We start from the raw sequence: 27993 nt of genomic DNA, 5'->3' as shown, positions 1-27993 counted from the left end.
CAAAAGGGCATTCACTTTGTTTCTCCAGCTGCAAAGATGAGTTTGTGCTTATTCACCCACATTTTTCACCTATCTCGCTTATGACCAATGACATACTAATTATACTAACTATAGACTTTGTTATCACTAACAAAGATTTAAAATATAATTTGTGTCCAAGTAATTGTTTAGAAATTTATCCTCACTCAGCTATCCCTGATTATGTGTCTGTCTCCACACTAGACGATAAGCCCTTTTGAGGGCACCGACCACATCTTGGTCATCTTTCTATCTCCAGTTCTTGGCTCAGTGCCACACGTGCCATTATCACCCTCTTCATGATCATCATCATAGCTAGCATTTTTAGTTGTGGGCACTGTGCTAAGGACTTTACACAGATTTTCTCATTTAATTCCTCCATCAACCATATGAGGTAAGTAATATGATTATACTTACAGAGAAGGAGAAACTGATGTTTAGAGAGGTTAATTGGTCTAAGGTCAAAGGGTTCAGTCAATTTTTTTTAACTGAACTGGAAGAAAGCCATTTGAGATGCAGATTCAATGTTCATCTTATTTGCATCGTGCTCAAAATGACAGACCTAACCAGCCACAGAAACTGTAGATGGTATACAGTTATAAATTATGCTTGGCCCTACCAGAATTTATAGTCTTATCCTCAGGAGTTTCTCAGAATTAATGTAAGTAAACATTCATAAAGGTAGTCCTTAATTTATAAGAGGTCTTTATTCTAAAGTTCATTTCTGAGTCAGTTGCTTTTCCATAAAGTACTTAAATTACGGATTGAGTTCCCAGACCACCACATAAAAAACTGTGTGCCCAAATGACCTTAAAAAAGATAAACCCCTGTTCTCCCAATGAGAAGATCTCCCCCAGAAATTTTGACCTTCTTGAATATATAAAACTTTAGTAATATCTCTTGTAACATTTAATTTATCTATATATATGTATTTAAAATCACATCTTAAAATACATTAATCTAGAAATATTGTTTCTCTCCACTCCCACTTTTCCAGAAATAATTTTATTCAACTCTTAATGCTCATCTTTAACATTAATATCTCTGTCACTTCTAGGGCCACTCTTTAAAGTCATTTCCATGACATGACTGCAAGAAGGCTCTAGGAGAGGGAGGGGGTAGAGAAGAGTCTGGCAGGTGCAGGCCAAACAAAGGGGGCTTCAAGAGAGGGGAGAACTGGCAGGGGAAGCTATCCATCTGTAAGTGTGGCTCACAATTCAAGTTTTCCCCTTATTGGAGGATGCCCAGTTGATCCTCCAAGTAGACAGTAGTCTGTTTGGTTGAATGATGCATATAAAAGTGAATCACTGTATTTTATCCCATTTTACAAAATATGTTAAATGCAACTTGAAAAATAAATACAGTTTCAGAGTTCTGTTCTGAGTGTTTTGACTTCAGCCAAATGTCTATCTGTCAGTAGTCAAGATAGTCATGCATTACCTGAAATGTGGGTCATATTAATACTTTTAAAGGCTAAGAGCACTGAAAAGTTATGGAAGCAACTCCATCCTACATGTAATTTTTTAAATATACTAGACTGTAAGTAAATACAAAGAATTTTATTGGTCGTGCATTTTCCCATGATGATTACTTTCATACTTTTTAGTTTTTTTTTACTATATTAAGTTTGTGCTAAATTTACCTTTTGAGAAATTAAGCACTTACCTTTGGCATAAAAAGTCTGTTCAGACTCTATTAAGAAGTTGGCACAAGAAGATTTCTGTTAATTTCTGACCTTTAGAAATAGCATTTTCTTTTGTATAAGTCTAAGGAGGAAGAGCTTTGGTGAAGTTGTCTATACCTCCTCCTGCATAGGTATGTCCATAGAAGTCTGTCAAAATTTATCTGTAGAGAGATGTTGCCCTGAATCTCTCCCCACATTCTGTTTTACTAAATGGGTAAATAAAAGATGTGTTTATTTTGAGAGAATGTGTTAGTTTTTATTTTACTTCAACAAAAGGAGACAGGATTTTCCCCCAAAGTTTATATTCTTAATACTATAACAAATATATCATGCTGACCAAATAGTTTTAAGACAATTGCTGAAGACATCAATAAGGATTATGAGATTCTTCATTTACGTTGATTGCTGTTAGAGGATTTTCTTAGTGTAGAAACATTTATCAACTGTTTGCTCATATAGTAAAATTTGTTTTCATAATAAAGTTCTATTTCCTAAGCTTAAAATATTTTCTAAAACTGGAGCACTGGAGTCCTGTAATGATGTTGGCTTTGGAGTTCATGTGCCCATGACCCTATATAACTGCAGTAAGTTAATCTTTCTCATCCATTAAGTAAATCTACCAGACTTCACCTCCTTTGTTATTAAAATATGTTTGTCCAGTATCAGTTAGTTGGGTACCTTCATGTGTATCTCTGGTGTAACATACTAAATCTTTCAGAGGTCATCATATATGTGTAATCATACCATAGGGACAATTTGTAATGGCAACTTTGTTGTTTTATGTTTGGTTTGTATTTGCTATGTTGTGTCCTTTAAGGGCCATATGTGATCACTAGTCAGCCATCTCCACTATGGAGCTATGGCAAGATTTCAGCATTATTTAATGTTTTCATAGTAGAAAATCTTGAATTTGTGTATATGTTTCAACAGTGCCTTCATCTCTGTGTTTTCATTGTTTCCCATTGAATTCCTCTTCTTTTCAGCTAAAATTGTATTGTTCCTTATTTTGCATTTATGTAAGAACGCACCATCTGAAAATATATCTTTCTAAATAAGACAATAAGCTTACGGTGAAAGATTAATTAGGAAAAGTTAACTAGTAGACAGTTTTTGAAAATATAACTCATAATTTCAGGTTTTTAACATCACTTTCCTCTTGTTCATTTTAAAATTTACATTGAAAATGCTGCTTTGGAAAAAACAAATGAAAACTACATACATATTCCTGGGTGAAGAAATGAGTTCTTAAGTGAAATTAAATCTTAACTTTAAATCATTTTGGGAGGGAGGAGATGGAATATAAAGGCAGTTGTCAACCAACATTTATTAAGTATTTGTACTACATGTAGTGCTATATTATGCTGCTTTGTGTTAAGTGGTTTTTGTTAACTATGTGATAGGAAGAATGATTTGAAGTCATATTTACATAGTACTTTTCCTGCTATTTTCATTACTCTTCATTATTTAATAATTTTTATAAATCATGCTCGGCTATAATAATTGATTAAAAGAAAAAACTGACAATAAGAGATTGTGATGTCAGAAAGACGTTACATTCCACAAGGCAAAATAAATAACAGAATTCTTTAAGGAAACAAAGTAGAAAAAAACATTACCAGAGACTGTATTAGTCAATACTTTAAAATGTTAAGGTGATGTTTTTATTGGTAGTATATTTATAATAAACATGAGGTACTCTGTTTTAAAATATAGTTTAGCAACCCAGCCATGCTTTCACATTTTAGTCACTGTGTACTGAACTGTAGTATTTTGTCATTTTTTAAATTTCAAAATGGTCTTCAATAATATAGGTCTTGAACTTTTCATGAAACTGAAAAAAATTTAAGATTTAAAGTATCAGTATTGACTCTAAGGTGATAAAATTCTAGTTGTGATTACAAATTAAAGATAATTTAGAAAGAGAGGTAGTTAACTAGGTGAGTTTAAACACGATAAAATGATATATGGCCATTTTATAAAATAATGACAATCTTCATTTTAAGCTACAATGTAAAGTGCTTTATTCTGAGATTATGTATTGTGTCAGAAGCTAAAACTGCCTTTTTTCTAACAGTGCCAGAATACAACCTCTTTTTCTTTTTGCACTAACAAGACTGCTTTACCACCACAGCCCACTCTAAGTAATTAAATCAATCCTTTGTACTTACCGTATTCTCCTCTAGTGACGGTACTAGATCTGATTATATGCTTCATGCATATTCAAAGTACCGCACTGACAGCTCTTTAATGAGCTCTTACTTAATCAGTATGAACAATGTTCATCTTGTTCTTTTTTTCCTCATGCATTAGAGCTAGGAATAGTTGGGAAAAATGAAACATCCAGCATTCATTTGAAAAATATATTGTACTTTGAAAAGTGTCTAAGCTGAGGAAGTTGCATTCTGCCCTTTAAAAGTCTGATGGACAAATTGGATTACTAGTATTGGATTAAATAACAAATGGTTAGAGGAGAAATGAGAAAAGCTCACTGTGATCACAGGCTTTAATATTTTTTGTTACTTATAAAGCTAAAGGGGTCTTTAACCAGTTATTAAAGTCAGGATTAATTTGTAATGGTTCAACTTACTGGCTTTTAAAAGCTTTTTAAATTAAAAAAATTTTAAATCCCTAAAAACAATAGTGTAATGATGTATTAGAAGAAAATTTAATTTTTTTATTACTAGGCTAAGTATAGATTTCCATCACTGTGTACTATCTCAGATAAGGAGTTAGTGATACAGAATTGATTTAACCTCAAATATGTTTTTTTCAGTTAATTTATATAATCTAGGTAGCACTGAATAATATGTCTTTAAATATTTCTTATTGTTTGGCTTATTCCCTTTTTAAACATGAGACTCTTCTCATTTCCTAACAATTAGGGGAGGTGGATCTTTTATTCTTATGTAGAAATCATAGGCATGAGTTAAACTGAAAATAACACAGTACCACATCAATATTGTTATTCTCAAGGAAGCAGTCTTCCATTGAAGAAAATGATGCTAATTTAAAAATAGGCTAGTTGCTTCTAGTCTTATTGCCTGAAAGCCTCAATTACAGGTTAGGTTAAACTCAAAACAAAGTTTTAATATGTGTATATTTTTAGAAACCACTTAGGTTATGAATGCAAGAATTAAGTCTTTAATCAGAAAACAAAATATCATAAAAACTGCACCTATTAATATTGCACACATGTGTCATTTCAGTGATCAAAAAGGCCTTCACCAGGGTACAATTGGCCTTTTTCCAAATTGCAAGCTTTTTCTCAGCTTTTTCTTTTTACTCTTTCTTCTTTTGTTGCTACCCAGGGATTTGTGCCTATCGCAGCCTATATCACATGACCAGTGTCAAGACATCACATGGTCCAAAGTGAATACAAAACCAGCTACCCTAAAAGAGAGATTAAAAATGCTGTAAAACAATAAAGACTTTTGTTCATACTCAAAGAATCTATCCTAGATCTGCTTCATACCATAAAGTTTAACAGACTTTAATGAAAGCACATATCCTCTCACTATTTTCCCTAATAATGAACAACAGATATCTATTTTACAGGGATGCTCAGAAATACATGTTTAATCTTTTGCACACAGATCAGCTCTTTATTTTAGATTTTCATTCTAAAGATTTTTTCAAATTTCTCTTAATGTGGAAACAGTTAAATAAATTATGGTTCATCCATAATTTATGCAAGTATTAAAAAAGAATGAAGTAGATCTTCAAACAGCATGACAACAACAAATCACAGGGTCCTTATGTTAAAGAAACCTGTATGTGTCCAGATAACGTATATACCTGTATGTGATAGACATAGCTATGTATGTGGTCTGGAAGAAGATACGCTAAACTGCAATAGTACTTCTGGAGAAGGGAGGTGGATAGGGGAATTGGAGAGGGTGGGGGTGGTGAAAGAGGCCTTGACTTTTTACTCAATTATACCTCTGTATTGTTTGAATATTTTTTAATGGACTGGTAGTGTGTTTGAAAGTTAAAAGAAAATATCTCACTTAAGAAGAAAATAAAACTTAGGAAATTGACTAGGCTATTTAGTCTTCACCTGGGATATTTAATTTTTTAGTAGATATTTAAGTTAACCCTATGAATCTATCTAGAAGTTGGACTGAAGTATTAAATAATGGCCTAGCAAAACAGTAAACCAATCATGGGCGAAATTCAGAAAAAAAAAGTCAAAGGATTGTAAATTTGACTAGATACAATTTGAAGGGAGAGGAAGGAAGAAGGTTGGGGAATTAATATTTTTCTTGAGTATGATTGTGGCCTACTTCTGCATGAACAATACCGAATATATGCTATATGTTATAATCCTTGATATACTGGCCTTTTGAGGGGAGGGGTGGTACAGATGATGGAATGGGTATTAGGGAAAATGAATTTTAAATGTACAATCAGTAAATTTATAATCTAAAATTTTAAATCATCTCTCTGCTCAAATGTTTTCTCATTTACTGAACATTATTATGTTCATCATGTTTTTTCACAGATAGCTCTAAGTATTTTTGTAGCCTGGTCATTTACAATGTATTTAAAATAATTTGCAAGTGTTTACCCTGTTAGGGATGATGAGTTCTGGAATGGTATATGTATGTATACCTTTAGTTTGCTTTGGGGGAGGAAAATAAGGAAAAAAGCAAGTTGTTACAGCTGGAAGCTCTCACAAAATCTATTGACTTCTCTGACCTTACTGGTAGTCTTGTAATTCTCATAATGATTTTTTAATGTGGTTTTTAATTCATTAATTTATTTTTATCATGACCGTATGTCTGTCAGCACCACGAGTTCCTCACTGAAACATAATAACAAGTCAGCCTCTGGGGAGGATTTAAAAGTTGGAACACTTTTTTTTTTTTTTTTTTAAACTGTACTTAGTGTTAGCATTGTACTTAGTATGATCTGTAAATATGTTCGGGGGACCGAAATATACAAGCTGAATAATAGCAGTTTTAGAGATTGGCTTATGAATTTTTAAATATTGATTTCTTTTTTCAGGCCTCGGACTTTAATCTGATGTTGTTATAAACAGTTTAACTTGTACTGTTGGGGTAGCTAAAATATGTTTCGTGTTAAAAAGAAAAAAAACAAAACACTTGTGCTGAACTATTATTTGGCTTGTAAATGTCAATAGAATAAGAAATAACTCTTCCTAAATTATAGGAAGGAACACAGAAGAAGAAGAAGCTATGATGCAGGAGTGGTTTATGTTAGTTAATAAGAAAAACGCCTTAATAAGGAGAATGAACCAGCTCTCTCTCCTGTAAGTACTTATGACTTTGCTTGTTTTTCCTACAACACTGGTGAATCTTAGGCTTTCCATCATTGTCTGTTTTGGGGGTTTCATACTTATTAGGCTTAATTATAGATTATATTTTATATAAAAATAAAATTAAAAATAGTATATAACCAATTTTTATCTGAAGTAAGAATTTGAGAGTGTTAGATACTGAAAAAATGTATTTATTATATAGAAAGCCAAGTAATATAAACAATTTTTGTGTTTAAGAAATCACTTGTGCACAGAAAGGATGTTTGGTTTATATTTAGTGGGAAAAGAAATAAAATTGAAGTTTATTTAACTTCAAATTTTCAGTTAAAAATTAAAATAAGTCTTAATAAGGACAAAAGTAACTTTGTATTCTACAAATGATGTTACCCTAAATTTTGGGATAAAAGATAATTTACACAACAGTGACCTTTTTATGATTGCAAGAATTACAGTAAAATGGAGACTAGACCAAATGTAAGCATTTTCAGTCTTTAGCATTTAGTTCACATAGGACTTAATGCTTGTTTCTTTTTCTCACTAACAATGTTCTTATATTATGCCACCTAGTGTGGGAAGAAGCAGGCTTACATGTTTTATTTTAGTGAAAACCTCTATTTTTGTCATTTCTGCCATGCCTGAACTTGATAAAGGAGTTATGAAGAAGCGCAGAACTTAACTAATCTTGCCTTTTTAATTGTCTCTATATTAAATTTTCACTGGTGGTACTTTCATGTTTCTTGTACTCTTTTCACACGGAGTTCTGGACAAAAAAGTGTTTATTGCGAATTATGAAAAATATTCTACAAAATAACCTTATACCTGGCACTTAATACAAGAAGCATTGAAGATTGAGGCTACTTATCCACAGACTAAAATATACTTCTGTGCAATTCAAAATTGAAGGAGAAAAATAATAGCACTATTAAATATACAACCTGAGGAAGGTTTTAGGTTTGTGTATCATTTCTTTTGAGTGGCTGAAAGTTAAAGAGAACAGTCAGTTATGAGTCCTAAAATCAATGTAAGCTAAAGGTTCTTTTAAGTGTTTAATGATTTAGTAATTAGCATATTGATGAACTTTTGCAACTTGCCTAGGGAAAAAGAACATGATTTAGAACGACGATATGAGCTGCTGAATCGGGAATTGCGGGCAATGCTAGCCATTGAAGGTAAGAGATGCCATGGCCGAATGAGGTGTGTGAGGTGTCAGTTGTCAAAGAGATTTAAAGAGTGTAATACACTTCTGGTCTCACTAGGTGTGGTCTGACTAAGGACCTACAGGAATTGCAAATAAATGCCTTAGAGTCAGAAACCAATAGTCACGTAAAACCTAAGGACCCTAATTCAGATCATCGTTATGCTTGCTATTAAACATAAAATTGTCTTAACTTTTGTCTGTAAGCTTAAATGTCCATTAAATTTAAAATATAACTAGTTAAATGATTTCATTACATTTTACTATGTGCAAGTTAAAGTGGTTTGAGAAAGATCTATCATTTTGATTTTTCACATTCATACTCTAAATTTTACCTTAATATTTAATTGATGTCAACACAAATATGTAACTGTCCAGTCTGCTATAGTTCTTAAGATTCCAGCTCCTATTAAGTGAATAATCAGGCAAAGATTCCAGCATATGAGATAAATGCAACACTTTCACACTTTATATAAAGCTTTTAGATGAATTACATATATAGTAATCCTAAGCATAATATCAGTAAACATCAGCTAGCTTAACTATGGCATTTACTATATTTGCTTATTTTTTAAAAATTCTTACTATTTTAGAATGCTGTTCTCCTTATACCTCTTAGTTGAAAATGTCTTATAGTTCAAAGATGTCCACTTAAAAGCTAATCCTTTGGGCTCTGTAAAATGGACCTTTTGTCTAATCAATGCAAATTGGTTTTCCTATTCTGTATTGACCTCTTAACGCATTGACTGTCCATTGTAATTTCTTTCTTCACCTGATAAGGTACCTGATCCATAAGAAGTCAATTCTAATTAGTTCAGAAACTGGGAATTTAAGTTTGTAAGAGAAAGCCAAATGAAACCATATGTTTTTAAATATTTTAATTAATATTGTTAGTAAATAAAATACATGCTGTTTATCTAAATAGTATCTTATACATTTATAGAAGTTTTATTCTTACTTTTATATTCCTAATCTCATTTGATAAATATGAGTAACAACATTTGTATATCCTAATTTAGAAATTAGATTTACTTTATTTAAAAGGCTTTCAGACAGCTAATTTCCTTAAAGTGGCTATCAAATTATATCACTAATAATGACTATAAAATTTGTCAAAATTATTTAAGAAGTTCTGTGAAACTTGACACTGAATAAAATGCACAAATATACTAAATGGTATTTTTCCTCTTGATATAATTTTTGTAGTCATGGTATAGTCTTTAAAAGAGATTGGAAAGCTAAATAGTCATTGGAAAAGTAGGTATAGCAAATACTATTTATATGGTATATATATATGTATGTATAATATAAAATGTGTTTGTACATAGTATGTATAACTCATTATACAATTTATTCTTTATAGATTCATTATATATTATGCTCAGTACAGAGTATTACAAGGTTTAAAACTTTACTTTCTCATATATAGTAAGTTAAATCATCCCTAAGATACAGCTTGATACAATACAGTTGAGTTTTAAGGCAGATATTGCTTCTATCCCAAAACCAGTACTATTACCAAATAGTACCATCTTTAAAGGAGGGCCATGATACATATAAAACATCCCAGTTTCATTGGCCATCCTATCCCTATATAATAGACCGACAGTTTTAAATAATCTAACATTTTTCTGCCGGCTCCCCTTGTACACATGGAAGAGCAGTAGAAAGTAATATTTTTGAAGAAGAGAAAAAAAAGTTAATGTTTTTCTTTTCAGACACCTTTAATACAATTGTTAATTTTTTGTGGTTTTGTTCTATTTTTTAATTAATACTATTGTCCCATATGTGATTGTGCCTTAAATCTCTCAGCCAGTTTCTATTGCTGGTTGAGGGGGGGAAAGAGACTTGAGGAAAGAAGCAGCCTGTTGATTACAAATAAAGACACTTTCTCAGAGAGAGGCCTGTCCCATTAGCCTGGGCAATATGTGGCCTGGGCTGTCCTAGAGAGATACTGAGCATCGAGATCATCATTTCTTCGAAGACAGTATCCTCTGAGCCAGCCCTTAGAATGGACACACATTTAGTAGTCTTTCAGAGTGTTAAAACACCACAGAAAAACACATGAACAGGCAACACTAATTGGTTTTGTTTTGCTTTCCTTTGTTTTAAAGTCCCTTCCTCTTTTCTTTCCCATCTCTTCTACTTAGTAGCCATAAGATGGTTTTCATAATAAATAAACTAAAATATTTTTGAATAATCTGCTACTGAAACCATTAACTACGAGAAAAGCACAGAATATTAATAGTCATAGCCCAGTGAAAGAAGTATTAACAACTTAGTTTGAGAGCAAAATAATAATAACATTCAATATATCCATTCTTCTGAGAATCCATAATAACTTTGGCCTTTTTTTTTCCCCTGAGGTGTTTTCATTGCAGGAGTTTCACTCTACTGAGCTAAGTTGTAGGATCCCTTAAGCTAACAAACATCTTTCAGATACTTTCCCTATAGTTTTTTTGTTCCAGATTATTTAATGCCCCCTCAGGAAAGATAAATTCATTTCTGCACACATTGGGGTGGGCTTTTGGAAAGTGGTGTGTTCATTTTCTGCACAAGAAATGGATCTTCTCTAGGATTTTGTACATCTTGATTTATTCTTGGCTTAGAGTTTGAAGTGGGTGCTCTTCTAAAGGGATTTATGCATAGGTTCACTATTTTTGTAGTTATGGCTTATATGATAAGCTTTTTATATTTAAAATCAATATGTAATCCTGTGGAGGAGCTTATCCCCTAAAACCCCATTTGTAAATCTATTTTAGCTTTGTTACACAGCACAGCCACAGTCTTCCATAGATTGATTAGGTACAGCGGTAGAATCCTATCAAATGGCCTGCTCTGATGATGATGCAAACTCTTTCAGGATTGCTAGTTGACTGGAACTAAAGATAAGACTTGACTGCAATCCCCCAATGTGCTCTTTACAAAACTAGTGTTAATTTTCATCAAAGTGCCAGGCTTATTTATAGTGGCAAGGTTGAAGGTTTACTACAAGAACTTTAGGTCCTTTCTATTAAAGTGTTTATAGGTATTTCTTTTGCCTTTTTTCCAAGGTAATTATCAACTTCAGCAAATAAACTGAATCAGGGAATGAATAATTGGCCCTATATATAAAAAAAGAGTTTTTTAGATTAACAAAACAGCTCAGTGCAGATAGACATAAACAGAATCTCTTTATTTTAACACTTTGGCTCAAATGCAGCATCAAAACTTAATCCTATTTGTTGTGAGAGGATATGGCTTTTGTAGCAAAAGTACACTGGAATCTTTAAATTAATCAGAACCCACATTGTAGTCTGTCCAAGCCAAAGTCAGTGCATCTAGCTAGCTGTTATAGGTGAATAATCCTTTCTTAAAATGTATAACAAGTAACACATAAACTTACATTCAGGCTTTTAAAACATGACATTACATCTAGGTGAAGCTATTTAAAGAGGGATTTTTTAATTTTTAAATGTAGACCTTGAACATACAAATGTGAATCTTGATCAGTTTTAAAGGTGTTATCAAATTTTTTTAAATCATCAAAATAGTTTACTTAATTTCCCAAATTAGCATTCAAATATGTGTGTGAATGTGTATAAAGTTACTCCTGTGAGAAAGCAAATTCAAAGTAAAAGTAATTTTGCTAGTGTAAAATCTACTTACTGCGCATAGCTATTTTCTCCACATTGACTAATTCTTTGTAGATAGTTATTAATGTAGTAATGACAAATTTAATATGAAAAATCCTATAAATTTATGCTGAAACATTTAAAATTCTAATGTCGGTTAAATTTGTGAGATGATGAAAATTACCTAAATATTCATAACTTAAAAATGTTTTTGTTACAGTTATGTGAAATGTCACTATTGAGCTAGAAAAAGGTTAAGATTTTTTAAATTATTCAATACTTAAGGGATTAAAAATATAAAATTGTTTCCTCTCTTATCCATATTGTTAAAACCTTATTTTTTAAAAAATTAAAGAAATCTTGATATTTCTAATTATTAATTAAAACCTTAAAAGTGACTGGTCAAGTATAGGGAAGGAATAATTTAATCAAGAAGATTATGTGTCATTAAAATTTATTTTTTCTTTAAAAAATTTTGTAATTTTCAACTTAATTATATTTTTTAAGTTTACAGTGGAGAAATTTTATTTCCCATTAGTAAAGCTCTTATCAAAATGTTTTGGAAGTAAAGAATTATAAATTAAGCTTATAATCAGAATGATTTCTTGAGGTTGGAAATGGAAAAATCCATATTCATCAAAATTGGTAATCTTAATTATAAAATTTAGTTACAAATCTTTTACAAATTTAGCAGGTTTTTCTCTGAGTTAATATTTCTAGAACTACAGTTACCTGAAATTAGACTAGATGACCTTTAAGATCTTTCCAACCTGGAGAGTCTATTAATTTATCTGCTGTGTAGAATGAAACTGATTAAGAACAAGAACCAGATTAGAAAATTGTCCAGCATTCCTGACCTCAGTTGCATTTAAATCCAAGGAGTAAAATTGTGATAGATATGGCTTTTCTCCAATTTTGCTGTTTCATTATTATTTTTTAAATTCTTACATTAAGAAAAAAACTTTCCATAGCAATAGTTTCTTTATTCCTCTCTATGCAATAGAATACTTCACTTCTTTTTAAATAAGAATGTAATGTGACCAATTATTTAATGTACTTATTTGTTATGTTTTGTATCGAATGTGGGTAATTAATATATGGCATGTTTAATATATATGTGTGTATGTATTCGAGCTTGTAATGAAAGGAATAGTGATAAAATAGAATAAATTATTCTAGCTTTTTGCTGCTATTCTAACCTTTATTGCATGATGATGCATCTAATTTTTAATTTGTAAATACAAGATAGAATTCCCTCTAGCTCCATTTGCTTTCATAAAGCTGCTGAGCAGTTTGCTGTCTTGAATAAATTTTGCTTTGGAGGGGGTCGGGGGGATTTGAACCAGCACATTCTTGTGTGGTTTGTGAAGATTCACATGGTAACCAGCGGTGTGCATTGTTGGGTTTATCTGAATAAGCACCAGCCATGTGAGTTTTAACATGATTGCCCAGGGCAATGGAGAGAGAAGAGAGAAACCAGAAAGGATTGCACTCCTCTGTTTTTTGGAAAGTGCATTTGCTGGGGGAGGGGGCTACATGAGTCAGTGGCCAGGGTATTTTTTTTTTTTAAGCTGGTGTCCTGTTTCCCTCTAGGTCCTCATTTGTTCGGCTATCTGCCTCATCATCTACTTCTTCTTTTCATTGTTTACCTTCCTAATGAGGGAGGCGGGGTAGACTGGGGGTTGATTGACAGCTACAAGCCCTTACAGTCTGGCCAGAGAGCAGTTGGCTTTGGTTTCAAAAGTGCTTTAAATGTTCGATTTGGTCCTGTTTTTATTAAACGAAACTGCTGCTCATCTTAAGGAAATTATCAGACCAGCAATGATTAGGAAATATATTATTGGGGCCTAAAACCTTCAAAAAACTGCCCCTTCCCATGGAAGGAGCACTGCCCATCGGATTTTCCAACCGGGGTTTCAAAAAGAAGTATGTAATTTTTCCTTTGCAAAAGTGCTTTGATTTGAAACCACGCAGCAAACCTCTCCAAAAGAAAACTGGCTGTGATGCGATCGAGAGCTGCAGTGTAATGTTGCAGAGCAAATTTATTTTTTACTTCAAAGAAAAATGCTAATTAGCCGATTCACTACTTTTAAAGTTATTGTGAAGCATATGGCGCCCAGTGTGAGATACATCCAACTGCTAAAATAGAGCGAAGAGGAAATTAGCGAAGAATGGGCTGTATGGGGTGAGCATGGGGGTGGGGGAGGAGGATAGGTTCTCAGGCAGATTCTCTAGCCTTTTCAGGGTGATTTTATCGCCCGTCTCTGCTTCCCGCCTCCTCATTCACCCACATTCCCCCCTCACCGCTCGGGCCGACCTCTTCTGGGCCTCCAGCTCTCCCTCCCCCACTTTGGCTGACATCAGGTGCGCACCTCCGCTGGCCACCGGCGCACACCTGGTCTCTTGCAGGTTCCAGCCCAGCCCGTAGCCGTCTCCATCTACGGAAAATACTTAGAAAGTAGGGTTTTAGGGGCGAAATCCTCACCACGACGGCCAAACTCTCCGTGAAACACTAGCTAGTGGCTCTGTAATATGGTTTGCAGAGAAATAAAAGGGGACTGGAAAAGGCGGGAAGGGGAGGGCAGGGTGGGGTGGGGGACCGGGTGGGTAAGGAGCCTCCCGTCCCCTGCAGACTGGCAGAAGACCGAGGCCCAGAAGCGACGCGAGCAGCTCCTGCTGGATGAGCTGGTGGCCCTAGTGGACAAGCGCGACGCGCTCGTCAGGGACCTGGACGCGCAGGAGAAGCAGTAAGTGGGCGGTGGGGTCGGGGTCGAGGCTCTGCCGCCTGCTGAGGGGCCGAGAAGTTTTCGGAAAGTTCAGTCCAGAGGTCCCGGGTGGGCCGGGGCAGCCTCCTGCTGGCCCCGCGAACCCCGTTCCCTCTGGGGCTCGGAATGCGGGGCGAGAGGAGAGTGCCGCTCTGCGCTCCAAGAAGAAAAATAATTTGGTTTCCTGTTTGACTTCCAGGGCCGAAGAAGAAGACGAGCATTTGGAGCGAACTCTGGAGCAAAACAAAGGCAAGATGGCCAAGAAAGAAGAGAAATGTGTTCTTCAATAGAAGCCAGACCAGAATCTTGACCAACATTTTATTAGTCTTGGGTCCCCAGACCAGAAAAAGTCATTCTCGTTGTTGATTTAAAACTTTTAACATTTTGTTTGGCTGGATTGTCCTTCTTTACCACTACCACCACCTCTTTTCCTCCCTTTTTTCCAGACAATGTACAGAACTCCGAAATAGCTTTGTTTAAGGATTGTGTGTGTGTGTGAGTTAATCATTTCCTTGAAATCATGTAAAATAGATTGCACAGACATCTTGTGAGTGATTGGTATTAGGAGTGTTCAAGAAACTGTTCAAATAAGAAAGAAAAGAAAACTCTTCCCTCATTATTTTCCCTCATTTTTTGATGGAGGAAAATTTTAAAACATTTTTGTTGTTGTTATTGTTAATAGCATAATGAGGGGTGGGAGGGGGCTTAAGAGGGAGGGATAAGGAAAATGTCATGAATGATTTTTTTCCAGTCCTGCCATATGTAACACTGAGTCTGTTACCTAAATTTTATAGTTAGATCATCTTCAATTTACTTATTAAACTGTGTTCTATTTACCAGTGGGATTTTCTGCAGTTGTTTTGCGTTTCACTATGAAGATAATAGGGTACTTCTCTGCTTTCTTCGGAGGATGGCCCTTTAACGTAGCCTGAAACAAGTCCTGTGATTTGAAGTGAGCTGTAAGGATGGGACTAATTGACATGCATCACTTTACAAAGACAGTCTTATCATTTGAGAATGCGCCATCTTTTTCTCTGGATAATTATTTATTACATCTAGCTTGGTTCCTACATTATGTTGGGTCTCAAAATTGGCTCAAGAATGGTGTTAATATTTATTCTGTATTGATAAAAGTCTGTCTTGCCATTATGAGTAAATCCTCCAATTAATATTTTCTTCTCTAGCATAGCACTGTCATTTTTTTGTGAAAATGGTTATCTGTTTATTTATTACAATACTGAGTCATATATAAATTTTCAATAAAAGCAGAAACTTTCTTACCTTAAACACTGCTGCTACTTCTTTGCAATGAAAACTTGAGGAGAAGTTTTTGTATTCATAAGACTTTTCATGTGGAAAAATGGTCCTCTTGAATGCAGGGCAGGATACTGGGCTGTATTTGGAGCTGAATAAGTTTACACCACCCCAGAGGGGCCCTGCTGACACACGAATGTGAATTGAAAAGCAATTAGTCGTATTTTCTTAAGCAGTGTAAACTATCATCTTTTAGAGGGTCATCTCTTAACGATTTGAGGAAATTTGTGATTCCACAGCACTGAAAAAAATGTAATTTTCCATTGTTATAATTTTGCACTCATATGAGGAAGAACTATGACTTCTGATAACCGGCAAGACTGTAGATGCCGAAGTGAAAGGAAGAGGGTTATTGTTGGAGGGGAGGAGGCGGGTAAGTGTGTGCAGGTGTGTGTGTATGAGATGAGGGAAAGGGAACTTTCAACCAGAAGTTCTCAGCTACAGAAAAAACTGGCGATTTTATGGTAGTTTCCATCACTCCTCTACAGAGGTGTCTTGAAACAAAGAAAGCTCGTTCAACAAGTCTGGAGACAGAGAAAACAGTCCACTAGCATTTATACGTTAGCCTAGATCATACATACATATATACACATATACATATATGTACATATACAGACAAATATTTATACCAACACACACACAAATTCCTTTTGAAAACTGTGCAGCCGCCAGTCTTTCAAAATGATAAAACCTTACTACCGTAGACTTTCTTCACGACAAGGATTTTAAGAAGTTATTGAAAAGTTATCAGAACTAAATGAAATCGGGTATTTGCCCTCTTTATTAGAGCAGGAGAGCAGAGGGAGCTACCGCTCCCTGGGGGAAGCTCTCAGAACCCGGCCCTAACCCCAGGGAAACCGGCAGACGAAAACCATCAGCCCGGAGCAGCCTGGGGCTTGGGTGACCGGCGGCACCCACTCCATTTACGCAGGATTCGGATTCGGGGAACCTTCCCTCTCGCGGAGCCTCGCAGAGAGGCAGCTCCCCCAAGCCGCTCGCGACCTGCCAAGTGACAATCCTTCGCTAGCCCCAGATTTGCTGCCCGTCTCCCTGCCCCTCCTGCCTCAGTCCTGAGCCTCGCGGGGTTTCCATTGGGCTGCTCTGCGGCGCCCGCACGCCCCGCAGCGGCGGCGGAGCGCGGCCCCCGGGGACCATCGGGGTCAGGCCCGCGGCGAGGGCGCCGCATCCGGATTTCGTCGCGTGGTGCCCAGAGGCTGCCTTCCGGGCGCAGGCGCGAGCCCAGCACGCCTAGAGGCCGGCAATCCGAAAGCCCGCGCGGCGGCAAAAGAAGCTGTGGGCCCGGGGGTCGCCGAGGAGGAGGAGTGTTGGCAGCGGGCTGGCTTGGGCACAGCCCGCGGGCCGGTGCAGAACTTCCGCCCCTGGCCAGGATCCCAGGGCCCCGGAGCCAAACCCCTCCCCCTGCCCCGAGTGTCCTCCAGAGTCTGGCCCGGCCTCGAGGTCACCTGGATGCTAAAGCCAGGGCCCAGCTCCCACGCCCCCTCCCCGGCCCGGGGCCCTCGAGCTGAGTCCACAGGCCCTCACCGGGCGAGGCCCCCTCTTCCCCTCCCTGAGCTGCGGCCGTTGCTGGAACGGTCGAGGCTTCTGGCCCAGCGTCTCCCACCTGGATATTTGCCTAGCAGCGGCCGCCTCAGTCCTTTACGCCACATACAAGAAACTTTCATCTCAGTCTCCCCCGTCTCCACTCTCCTCCCTCTCCCCTCTTCTCTCTTTTTCTTCTCTTAATCCCGGGGTTTTATGGGTTGAGCATTAAAAAAATTCGCCTGCAATTTGGGATTAGATAAATACTCTCATTAGGGGGAAAAAAAATCGTGCTACTTGATACCTCCCAACTTCCCCGAGACCGCGGCAGCATCTGGAACCGAGAGCGCCCGGCTCCCGCTTGGCGGGCCCTGGGGACCGCCTGAGCACATTCCAGCGCGCACTGCCGCCCCACCTCGCCGCGCCGGACCTCGGCCGAGCGCCGCAGCTGCAGGCCAAACGGGGCCGGAAGGAGGCAGGAGTGCGAGAGTTTGCGGGACTGGGACAGGGCACGCACCCAGGCCTGGGAGGGCAAACCCAGGCACACAGCGCGCAGGCCCCGGCCGGGGTAGCGCCGGGCTAGGGACGCAGTGCCGCCGAAGCTCACCCCACGGCGCCGGCATACCCTTCCCCATCACACTAGTGCGCTCCAGCCCGCGTCTTTCCCCAGAACCGAAAGCGGGGGTGTATTTCGTTTTTTTCCTTAAATCTCTGCACATTTCGGGGGCTCGGAGTCCTGGGCCTCGCGGACTATTCCCCGCGGGGGCCTGCGCGAGCCAAAGGTGTGTCCCCGCTCGGGTCAGCGCTGCGCTCTGCGCAGTTTCTTTTCCTGTTAAGTCTTTTTCTTGTTCATGTTTTTCCTTTTCTCCCGTTCTTTTATTGTTTTCTCTCTCTCTTTCTCTCCCTTTTGTGAATGGGCCGCGGTGTCTTTGTTCTGGAGAGAAGCGCCCGTGTCGCCGACTTTTGTGAACCAGAGAAGGATCTTGTAAAACCTTTTCTCCTTCATACTTCCCCACTCCCACCCCTCCTCTTTTGCCCCTTTGATTAGATGTTCCCTCATCGTCAAAAAAAAAAAAATGTAATTTCGTTAGTCTGGCGGCCACTTTCTTTGAACATTAGCTCGCTTTCAGCTCCAACTTCAATTAGAAGGAGTTGATTTTGAGAGATCAACAAAAGGACCGACCAAAGCCTTATTAAAGGTCCTAAGAAGATCTCCCGGGTTCTTTGAGAAGCAGTTAAGGAAACAGTGTGCCCTCCATCATATTCTGTTACCGTATTTTATTCGGACTCCAAAGGAAAGTGTCGCTTGGGGGAGGGGGAAGCACTTTGAAGAGCGGCGGCCGCGGCCCCTTTTCACTCAGCGGGCTCCCCCTTCCTTCTCCTCCACCTCCTCGCCCCGCGCCTGGTCCGCTCTCGGTGCCCGACCCTGCGGCCCCGCAGCGCCCGCGCTCCCCACCGCGAAGCGCCCGGTGGCTCCTTGACTCGCCCTCACACTTACTCCTGTTCAAACTTTTCACTCCGCCTGTTGAGGTGGAGGGGAGGGGGGATTAGGAAGAAGCGGTAGGAATTCCTCGAAAGGGAGTAAAGTGCCTAATATTCAGGAGGAGGTGCCATTTAAAAGAATTGCCTTACTCAGTGTTGGGGCGAAAACACTTTTTTTTTTCTCTCGCTTTGACAAGTCCACCCAGGTAGACGTGTTTGAGAAGTTTGTTCGATTGGGAAATGGGCTTCGCCAGTACGAACGATCCGGGGAGATCGCTTCGAGGAGGCTCCTGCGGCATGTGGGAAAGAAATTGAGGGCAGGGGTCTGTGGCCACGTTTTCCACCAAATTGTCCCTTGTAAAAGGAGAACGGGAAGGAGACAGTGTGAAAGAGAAAGTTTCCTATCCAAACCTTTCGATTCAGAAGTAGAGTGTGTGTGTAAGGGAGAGGGGACTCTGGGCTCCAACATTTCAAAAGAAGCGTTTAGGATTTTCAAACACCTTTCGTGGGGACTGGGAACCCCAGCAGACGCCGAAGAGCAGGTAAGTGGCCGTGCCTCCCCTGCGGGTGCTGCTTGCGGGCGCGGGAGTCCTGAGGCGCCGAGGCGGGATCTGCGCACTGGGAGCTGCTCCCGCGCTCGGCAAAGTAGCCTGTGCCAGCACGAGCCGCCCGCGGCGTCCCTCTGCGGGTGGTGGCGCGGTGAATGAAGACGCTGGGGCCCACGGCGCTGGGAGAGGGGCCGGGGGCCCGCTCCCCTCCAGCCCGCGGCTCCCGGGTCCTCGCGCCCACCGGGCCGCCGAGCTGGGTGGCGCGCGGGAGAGCGAGAGAACCGGTTCTCCAGCACCTCGCCTCCTTCTGCCACTCCCTCCAGGGCGCCAAAAGGGCGAGAGAAGGGCGGGGAGCCCCGGGGCGGCCTCGGGACCGGCGTCCCCCTCCACGGCATGGGCTCCCGCGCCGCGCTCGTCTTCCTCGCGTCGCTCTGCGCCGCGTTTGCCGCCAGTCGAGCCCCGGAGTTAGCGCGCGACCGGGGCGGGGCGGGCGGGCGGTGAGGGCGGGGTGCAGGGGGCGGGGGAGGGCGGGGGTGCGCGGAGGTAACCCCCGGCTCGTGCTGCCATTGCCCGGCTCCCTGTCACTCAGCCCGCGCGGGGCCAGGGATTGGCAGCCTAGCCCGGTTACGCACTCACCTCGCGTTCACATACCCGGGGAGGGCATTAGAAAGGTGATCAATCTTCATCAGGCTACATTTCCAATCACCTAAACAACCCGGCCAGACAAGCCACTCCGACAAGGTAAATCGCTTGATTTATTTAGTTTGCGAAGTGCCTCTGCGGAGCTTCCCCAGCCCCCACCGCCTCCACGCTGCACGGAGTGCCACGGCAACCTCGAGCCACCTCCCAGCTCTGCCCCTCTCACCCCCACCCTCCTCCTTGCGGCCCCTCGGCGCGGTCCCGGGCGAGGCAGTGTCTCGGGAGCGTGTAGGGCTTTGCAAACAAAGTGTGTGTGTGCAATAAAGTGAAACCTGGAGGGACACGCACAAAGCCACTGGAAAGAAAGAGAATGGGAGGAGGGAAGTTGGGGAAAGAAAGAAATCTGGGGGTCCTGGACCAACCGCCCAACCCGGCGGGTAATTCCTGTGCTGCTCTGTTTTGCAGGTTGGCTGCCCGGAAGGTCTGTGTGAGGGTGCGAGGTAGATGGTGAGCGGCCCCGGCAGCTGAGGGCAGGTAAGGAGAAAGCCGGGAGCCGCCCGGGACTCTGGGAATGCGTCGGTTGCTCTTGCCTCCCCGTCCTCAAACGGGTCCCCGCTTCCCAGGTCCCCGGCACGTGGGCGGGGCTGGGGGGGCGACCTGGCTCCCCTCTTGCTGCGCTGAGGACCCCGGATCTCTGCTGCGGCCCCGCGCCCCTCCCCCGCCTCCTCCGAAGTAACCGAGCTGAAGTGCTAAGTTTGAAGAAAGTCTTTGAAAACTCACGCAGCAGCCTAGAAGAGTCGCCGCGGCTGAGTCCCATTCTCCTTCGGCCCCAGAGCCCAGGCTCTTTCCCTTCTGTCGCCTTCCCTGCAAACTAGGTTCTCCCGGCCCAGGTCCCATGGGGACGGGAGCGGGAGGCTTCTTTAGCTGTAACTTCTTTCTTCCCCTAAACTCTCTAGCCCGGGTCCCAGGTCTGCTTTGAGTTCCTTGAAGCGGGGTAAAGCGACAGGTCCTCTGGGGTCTCAGGTCCCACACCCCCAGCGCCACTTCCTGACTCCTGATTGTAGCGCCTCAGTTTTGGGGCAGCTGGGGAAGCCAGGCGTCGACCTTCCAGCCCGGGTCAGAGCGAGCTACGCCTCAGAGGCCTAGTTCTCTAGTCTCGATCGGGTCCTGCGGCCGCGGGTTCAGCTAGTAGGATAGGCGGGGAGCGCACCGGACCTGCTGCACTCAGGCCTCCCAAATCCGCCAGACCCTTGGGGCGCTGGGCAGGTCACCTTTCAACCCCAGCCGGGACCCCATTGTCCGCAGCCAGGACCGGCTTGCGTTGACGAAAAACGGCCTGCGGCTGTGGCGAGGCGCCGGTGACCTCGGGCGGCGTCTTAGAACCGCCACCTGTACAGTGACGCTTTCTGGTCGCCTCTGCGGGACCTGGGCTCGAAACTGTGGTCGAGGTGTGGGTGGGATTCCGGGTAAGCAGTCTTTCAGCGGCTGGGCACAGAGAAGTCAACTGGAAGGGCGGCTGTCGGCTCTAGGGCCGGGACCCAGCCGGGGAGACTTTGGCAGGTCGCACTCTCCCAGGTGGGCAATGCATCCCGGAGAGGCTCAGGTGCCGCTAGCCCTCCGCAGTGCCTCACCTGGGCTCTCCGGAATCTACCTGTGCGTCCCACTTTCAAAAACGTTTGAAACAAAACGAAACAACGCCTCATGCTCTGGGTCTCCTGCCGCCTGGGGGCCGAGCAAATGTTTTCTTGTGCAGTGTGAGGCCCGTTCCCACCCGACCAGAATTTTGCCTAGTCTTGGGACCTAGCAGACTCTGCGGTTCAGGCTCTGACCTCCCAAGCTGGGCCCTGATTTTAACCTCTCCTCACTCCTAGTGTCGCCCTATGAGTGTCTGGCCCATTCCAAGCCCGAAAAGAGGTGATCATGATCCAGCTATTTTACTTTTCAAAGAAGCTGTGGTCTTTGGGCTAAGGCCTTACAGAGCCGAGTTGACCGCCCTGTACAGTTCCATAACCGGCGTCCCCTCCGCATCCTGTGACTCCTTGCCTCGGACAAGACCAGGCAGCCGTGATGGCTCGGAATGACGGTTTCCGTGTGTCTCATGTCTCCATAGGCCGGGCCCCCAGACGCAACAGAGCTTGAAGGACTGCGCAGTGGGAGCCCCGCACTGCGCCCGGCCCCGGCCCCCTGGATCCTTCGGGGCGCCTCCACCCAGCTGTTAGCATGATGTCTTACCTCAAACAACCCCCATACGGCATGAACGGGCTGGGCCTAGCCGGGCCGGCTATGGACCTCCTACACCCCTCCGTGGGCTATCCGGGTGAGCACCGGCCCCCGCCCCCGGCCCCTGCAAATCTTGGGGATCCCAAGCCTCTCGGGTTTAAGCACAAACTTTGTCGTGGATCGGCCCAGGGAACCGGTTGCCTAGTCTGCTTATGGTGCAGGGCACGCTGCAGGCTCGCAGGGCAGAATCGCGGGTCGGTGAGGACGGCCGGGGCGGCGAAAACTTGAGACGTGAGCCTTCCTTGCCTGGCCACACCGGCACCTTGTCTCCTGTTGTGCTCCCACTGCCAGCACAGGGCGCATTTACCCACGGATTCGATTTCTCATGGGTGGTGTGTGTGTGTGTGTGTGTGTGTGTGTGTGTGTGTGTGTGTGTGTGTGTGGGAGAGAGAGAGAGAGAGATAGAGAGAGAGAGAGAGAGAGAGAGGATCTATGCCTTTCCCCCCAACATTGAACGAGGAATATGGACACTCGCTAGGCCCTTAGAGGAAGGGCCCAGCTTGCCTTATGCAAAGCGACTGGCTGAGCTGAGGAGGGGGGATTCTCCCTCCCTAATTAAACTGTCCTCTAGACGGGTGGCCTGCACCAACTTTTGCACTGTTGATGTGGAAGACTTGAGCCGAATCCTGGCTGTCTTTCCTAGGTTCCACTCTTTCACCCCCATTTTTTCCCTCGGAAAGTGTTTTCCAGGACGTGCTTCTGCACACCCCTTCCCCACCTTCCAGCCAGGGAGAGTGTTGGGAGGGGGGAAGTGAAGGAAGAAAGATTGCATAACTCCTCTTCCTTTCTTAACCTCTGAGAGGCAGGGAAGGGGGCAGCCCTGGAGTGTCAGAGACACTGGCTCCCAGTCGCTCACACATGCAGTTTCTCCCACCTGTGGCTGTCAGGCTCGGCCTCCCTGGGGAGTTGTTTTTTTGCTCGGAGCTCGGCTTTCTTTTGCAACGGCCTGGTTCAGGGCCTGCCAGGGGCCGGTCCGCGTCCTCTAGCGCGAGTCCGCGTGGCCACCACTGACCCGACGCGCCCCCGCGTTTCCCCTCAGCCACCCCGCGGAAGCAGCGACGGGAGCGCACCACCTTTACGCGCTCTCAGCTGGACGTGCTCGAGGCGCTCTTCGCCAAGACTCGCTACCCTGACATCTTCATGCGCGAGGAGGTGGCGCTCAAGATCAACCTGCCAGAGTCCAGAGTCCAGGTGCGCGCGCTCGCGGGACTTAAGGGTCGGGGGTGGGGTGCTGGGGCTGGTTGGAGAGGGCCTGGGAAGGGGGGTCTGGTGTGGGGGCGGGCTTACAGGCTGGGTAGCCCCTCTCAGCCCCTCTCAGACTCCCCCTAGCGCTGGGCCGGGCCTGGCAGAGGGGCCAAAGTTAGAGGAGCTAGCTTAGAGCCCTGGATTCCGCCCTTGGCCCCGGGGCGCCTTTGCTATCCAAAGTCCTTTTTAGGATTGCCGGAGGACAAGCTAGGCTCCCGAAGGTAACGTGCCCTGAGAGCTCGACACTTGCCCCTGCCTCTTTGGCCGCCCCAGGACTTGGCAGTTTCCTTCCGGGTCCTGAATTCTTCCTCCGCCCTTGCCTTGTATCCCGGGGATCCTGGAAATGGAAGAGTGGGGCTTGGCCAGAGCCTGGTGCCCTGTCTGGGAGTGCGCCCCACGGGTGGCGCCAGTTTGATTAGACATTTCCTTTGCCCGGAGAGGATGCTGAACGCAAAACCTGGCTACCAGCTTTGCTGTTTCTGTTTTTGCGATGAAAGGGACCCGAAAATACTGTTCGGATTATAACTCAGAACTCTCCTCAAAGGCCTTTTATCTTGCCTTTTTCCCCCCAGAGGCTCGAGAGAACAGGAATGCCATGTCTTGTACCGGGGCCTTCCAAGAGGAGTGAGAACTTTATGACTGTCCCATTTGGTTCCCCACTTGGAACCAAGAAGTCCAACGAAATTCTGCCCAGGCTTCCTTCCCTAGTCCCCCGAGTACTGCCTCTGTTCAGCCTCCTGGCCTTGCTCCTGCTCCCATCCAAATTCTCGCCCTGCCCAGCACCAGACCTGCAGGGGCGGAGGGGCTCCAGCCTCAAACTCGGGGACTGTCCCCCACTCCGCGGCCTGCTCTGTGCCTCTCCGCAGTTTACTGAGCTCTATTCATAGAAGACAGGGCCTCCAAACATACATAGGTCTGTTGGGAAGCAGCCAACAGCATCAGTTTAGAGATGGCTGAACTTCTGGCTGGACAGACACAAATGTTCCGCCCTCCGGCAGAGTTGCGCTGGGCGTGGGGGGGGAGTGCACATCCCTACTCTGCCAGAGGAGGGTCTTTGAGCAGAAGGATGGGGGAGGGTGGAGGCTCGCAGGGAATGCAGGGTCTGGCCGGGTCGGAGATGGGGAGGGGAGGAGGTGTCGATAGGAGAGGGATGCGGATCCTAGGCCGGGTGTTGGTCCAAGGGGCGGGGGAGTGGCAAGCTCTACTCTCCCCCTGACACGCTCTCCCCCACCCGGCCCGCTGCAGGTCTGGTTTAAGAACCGCCGCGCCAAATGCCGCCAGCAGCAGCAGAGCGGGAGCGGGACGAAGAGCCGCCCAGCCAAGAAGAAGTCGTCCCCGGTGCGGGAGAGCTCGGGCTCCGAAAGCAGCGGCCAGTTCACGCCGCCCGCTGTGTCCAGTTCCGCCTCGTCCTCCAGCTCCGCATCGAGTGCCTCTGCCAACCCGGCGGCTGCAGCGGCTGCAGGCCTGGGCGGGAACCCGGCGGTGGCAGTCCCGTCGTCGTTGAGTACGCCGGCTGCCTCGTCCATCTGGAGTCCGGCTTCCATCTCGCCCGGCTCAGCGCCCGCTTCCGTGTCGGTGCCCGAGCCTTTGGCCGCGCCTAGCAACGCATCGTGTATGCAGCGCTCGGTAGCCGCAGGCGCCGCCTCTGCCGCAGCCTCCTATCCCATGTCCTACGGCCAGGGCGGCAGCTATGGCCAGGGCTACCCCGCGCCCTCCTCTTCCTACTTTGGCGGCGTGGACTGCAGCTCATATCTAGCGCCCATGCACTCGCACCACCACCCGCACCAGCTCAGCCCTATGGCACCCTCCTCCATGGCGAGCCACCATCACCACCATCCCCACGCGCACCACCCGTTGAGCCAGTCCTCAGGCCACCACCACCACCATCACCACCACCATCACCAGGGCTACGGCGGCTCGGGGCTCGCCTTCAACTCTGCCGACTGCTTGGATTACAAGGAGCCTGGCGCCGCCGCCGCTTCCTCCGCTTGGAAACTCAACTTCAACTCGCCTGACTGTCTGGACTATAAGGACCAAGCCTCATGGAGGTTTCAGGTCTTGTGAGCCCAGGAGTGGGAGGAAGAGAAGAAGAAACGCAACTACCTGCGCCCTCCGTGGTCCCCGTCCAGTTGTTGCTGCTGCTGCTGCTGCACTGCCCGCCTTTGCCTCGGCTTTTCCAGACCCGAAATTTCATGCTCCCAAAAGATGCCCATTGCTGCACTGCCGCCCTCATCTTTGTGCCACTTGCTTGGGGGATGTGCAAACCCTGCCCACCCCTTGGATGAGGGGAGCGGTGCTTCGGCTTGGCCCACAAGTTCTATACGGGAGAGCTGTGTGCTCCCCTCCTCAACCCCTAACGAACTCCTAAGTCACCATCTTCTAGTCTTTCTGGACAGTTATGCGCTTGCAGCCTTCGGAGGCTCTTCGCTCTGACTTGCTGTTTGAGCCCTACACTTTAATTTATTCTTTCTGGACACTGGAGTCACTAACTGGCATGTGTCTGCCTGTTGGAGTGCACCCATGCTCTACTCCAAATCAAAACAACCACTAAGCGTTTCTCGCGTGCAGACTGCCGCCCCTTCAGCTGCCCTAAGCCCCGCTCCCCGCCTGCAGACCAGAGCTTCCCGGCGTTTCCTCCTCCCCAGCCGAATGCGCTGGGACAAGGCCCAGAGGGAGGAGCGCACCCATAGCCTCTCGCGCACAGCCCCGCCCTGCGTAGAACTGGCTCAGGCTTCCGCTTCGGCGGGAATGCTGTATATAGTCAGGTCCGTTCCAGGGACCACTTAAACTTTTTAGTTGCTGTTGGTTGAACTGAGCATATCTCGTCTTAGAGCCCAAGAAATAGAACTTTAAGATATATACAGCATATATATATACACATATATATATAACAAAAACAAAAAATATTTTCCCTCTGTCCCCTTTCCTCTCTTCCTCAAACGATGGCGCTTTTACTTTTTCAGTTGTTGCAAAGCTTCCCTGCCCTCTCACACCTTCTCCCTCTGTGTATTTATTAAAGAGAATCGTTTGGTTTCAGGAAGCTGCGCGCGGAGGAGGATCGGGAGGGTCTGGGAGTGTGAAGGCAAGAGCCAAGTCAGGGTACAGGGGAGGGGGCTAGTCTGGGCCGGGGCGCAGGACTGAGCCCTTCACCAGGTCTAAGCACAGGGTCGCAGTTCCAATTAAGAGATCAAAACCAAAAGAAAACAAAAAATAAAAATACAGCATTATGGAAAAACAAACAAACCCAGGCCCCTAACCCCGGTTCCAATTCCTCTGTCGGCTTCTCTCTCTTTAAACAACCCTGTTTTGTCTAGTGAGTTTTTAGTGCACCTTCATTCTCCGAAATCTGCGGAGAACCCACGCCTGTATATCAGTTTTGGCTTTGGCCTTTTCGTCCAGTAGGTGGGAAAGTAATTTGTAAATTTGATTTGTCCGATGTGAAGATCGCAAATTACTTGTTGAAATGTAAGGCAGTCCCCTTCCGCCCCCTTTATCTACATTATTTCCCGAAAATAAATGCAAATTAATGAACGGCTTGTCAGTGTTGCTCTTCTGCTTCCAGCCCAGGTCCTGGTCTTGGGTGGGTGGAGGGGACTAAAAAGAGGAAACCCCCGTGTTAATAACCCGCGTGTTAATAACCCGTGTGAAGCTGGAGGCCAAAGAAATGCTCTCCTAGGGAGGGTCCCCTCCTCCCGGTCAGCCCGGCCTCTTCCCCCAGGCGTTTTGACCCCGTATCCCCTCTCGCCATCCAGGACAGAGACAGGTGTCAGGACTCAATTCCCGAAGCAATTCCTTTCTCTTCAGAGGCAGGAGCCTGGCACTGATTTCTTCACCCTAATTGCTTGCACCAGAAAGAAGAGGGGGAGGGGAAGAGGGTCGGGAGGCGGGAAAGGATAGCTCTGTAATGCTCTCAGAGCTGAGCCAAAAAGGAAAAGAAAACAAAACGACAAAAAACCGATCCGTGTCCTGCATGTTGGCAGCAGACGACCTTCCTTTCTGCTGAGCTGTCCCCGGTGGCTTCACGGAGGCCGGGGGAATCCGAGTCATCCCTTCCACGTGCTAAGATGTCCCTTTAAACCCTCAGACCCTGCCAGAAGTAGCCAAAATATCTTTGTTCGTATTGCTAAGTTTCTTTAAAACGCAAACACAAAATCTAGAAAAGTCGATAGGGACGCGTTTCACTTTGGCAGGGGAAGAAGACTCCTGGCTCACACAAGGGGGTTCGGAAGGACGGGTCCACCTTCCCCTGAGGAAGACAGGGTAGGGGTGGGGATGGGGTGAGATGATCCTCCAGAAGACCCAGAGTCCATACTCTGGTCTGAAACCTCCTGGGTGTAAGGCCCAGAAGCTGCTCAACTTGTCCATGGGCGGGAAGGAAATAAGGAAACA

At 44.5% G+C, this 27993-nt stretch overlaps 3 protein-coding genes across 16 annotated transcripts in view; 2 read left to right on the top strand and 1 right to left on the bottom strand.

The window, feature by feature from the left end:
* The window catches only part of EHBP1 (EH domain binding protein 1), a 333981-nt gene extending 318137 nt beyond the window's left edge, over positions 1-15844 (top strand). For all 13 annotated transcript variants that reach the window (XM_082358000.1, XM_082358003.1, XM_082358004.1 and 10 more), the window contains 4 exons: positions 6875-6974; positions 8079-8152; positions 14425-14539; positions 14757-15844. In XM_082358000.1, coding sequence (XP_082214126.1) covers positions 6875-6974; positions 8079-8152; positions 14425-14539; positions 14757-14847 — 380 coding nt within the window. In that variant the 3' untranslated portion in view covers positions 14848-15844. The remainder of the gene's footprint in view (positions 1-6874; positions 6975-8078; positions 8153-14424; positions 14540-14756) is intronic.
* LOC309612447 (uncharacterized protein) lies at positions 1022-19911 on the bottom strand. Its single transcript, XM_082358352.1, has 4 exons — positions 19393-19911; positions 18909-18932; positions 15839-15993; positions 1022-1908 (listed from the first exon to the last, which is right to left on the bottom strand). Exons 1-3 carry the CDS (start codon positions 19833-19835, stop codon positions 15906-15908), a joined length of 555 nt encoding a protein of 184 aa, XP_082214478.1. The 5' UTR covers positions 19836-19911; the 3' UTR covers positions 1022-1908; positions 15839-15905.
* OTX1 (orthodenticle homeobox 1) lies at positions 17531-27135 on the top strand. 2 transcript variants are annotated; one of them, XM_082358289.1, is made up of 6 exons: positions 17531-19434; positions 20030-20181; positions 20545-20613; positions 22190-22396; positions 23399-23550; positions 24850-27135. In XM_082358289.1, the coding sequence occupies exons 4-6, from the start codon at positions 22300-22302 to the stop codon at positions 25666-25668; spliced, it is 1068 nt and encodes a 355-aa protein (XP_082214415.1). In that variant the 5' UTR covers positions 17531-19434; positions 20030-20181; positions 20545-20613; positions 22190-22299; the 3' UTR covers positions 25669-27135. The 2 variants fall into 2 exon arrangements, with proteins under 2 accessions (XP_082214415.1, XP_082214416.1); XM_082358290.1 differs by lacking the exon at positions 20030-20181.
* Positions 27136-27993: the final 858 nt, after the last annotated feature.

This window comes from Balaenoptera borealis, assembly GCF_965194805.1.
Source record: "Balaenoptera borealis genome assembly, chromosome: 15".
In the NCBI taxonomy this organism is placed as follows: domain Eukaryota; kingdom Metazoa; phylum Chordata; class Mammalia; order Artiodactyla; family Balaenopteridae; genus Balaenoptera; species Balaenoptera borealis.
Note: the sequence above shows the minus strand (reverse complement) of the source record. Positions and strands in the feature narration are given on the sequence as shown.

Coding starts and splice junctions, on each gene's coding strand:
- LOC309612447 (XM_082358352.1), bottom strand. CDS start 19,835: ATGCCGTGGAGGGGGACGCCGGTCCCGAGGCCGCCCCGGGGCTCCCCG. Junction 18,933..19,392: donor GTTCCCAGTCCCCACGAAAG/GTGTTTGAAAAT, acceptor CCACCTCAACAG/GCGGAGTGAAAAGTTTGAAC. Junction 15,994..18,908: donor AGTGAAAAGTTTGAACAGGA/GTAAGTGTGAGG, acceptor GTGTGTCAGCAG/GGCCCCTCTGGGGTGGTGTA.
- OTX1 (XM_082358290.1), top strand. CDS start 22,300: ATGATGTCTTACCTCAAACAACCCCCATACGGCATGAACGGGCTGGGC. Junction 22,397..23,398: donor CCCCTCCGTGGGCTATCCGG/GTGAGCACCGGC, acceptor GTTTCCCCTCAG/CCACCCCGCGGAAGCAGCGA. Junction 23,551..24,849: donor TGCCAGAGTCCAGAGTCCAG/GTGCGCGCGCTC, acceptor GGCCCGCTGCAG/GTCTGGTTTAAGAACCGCCG.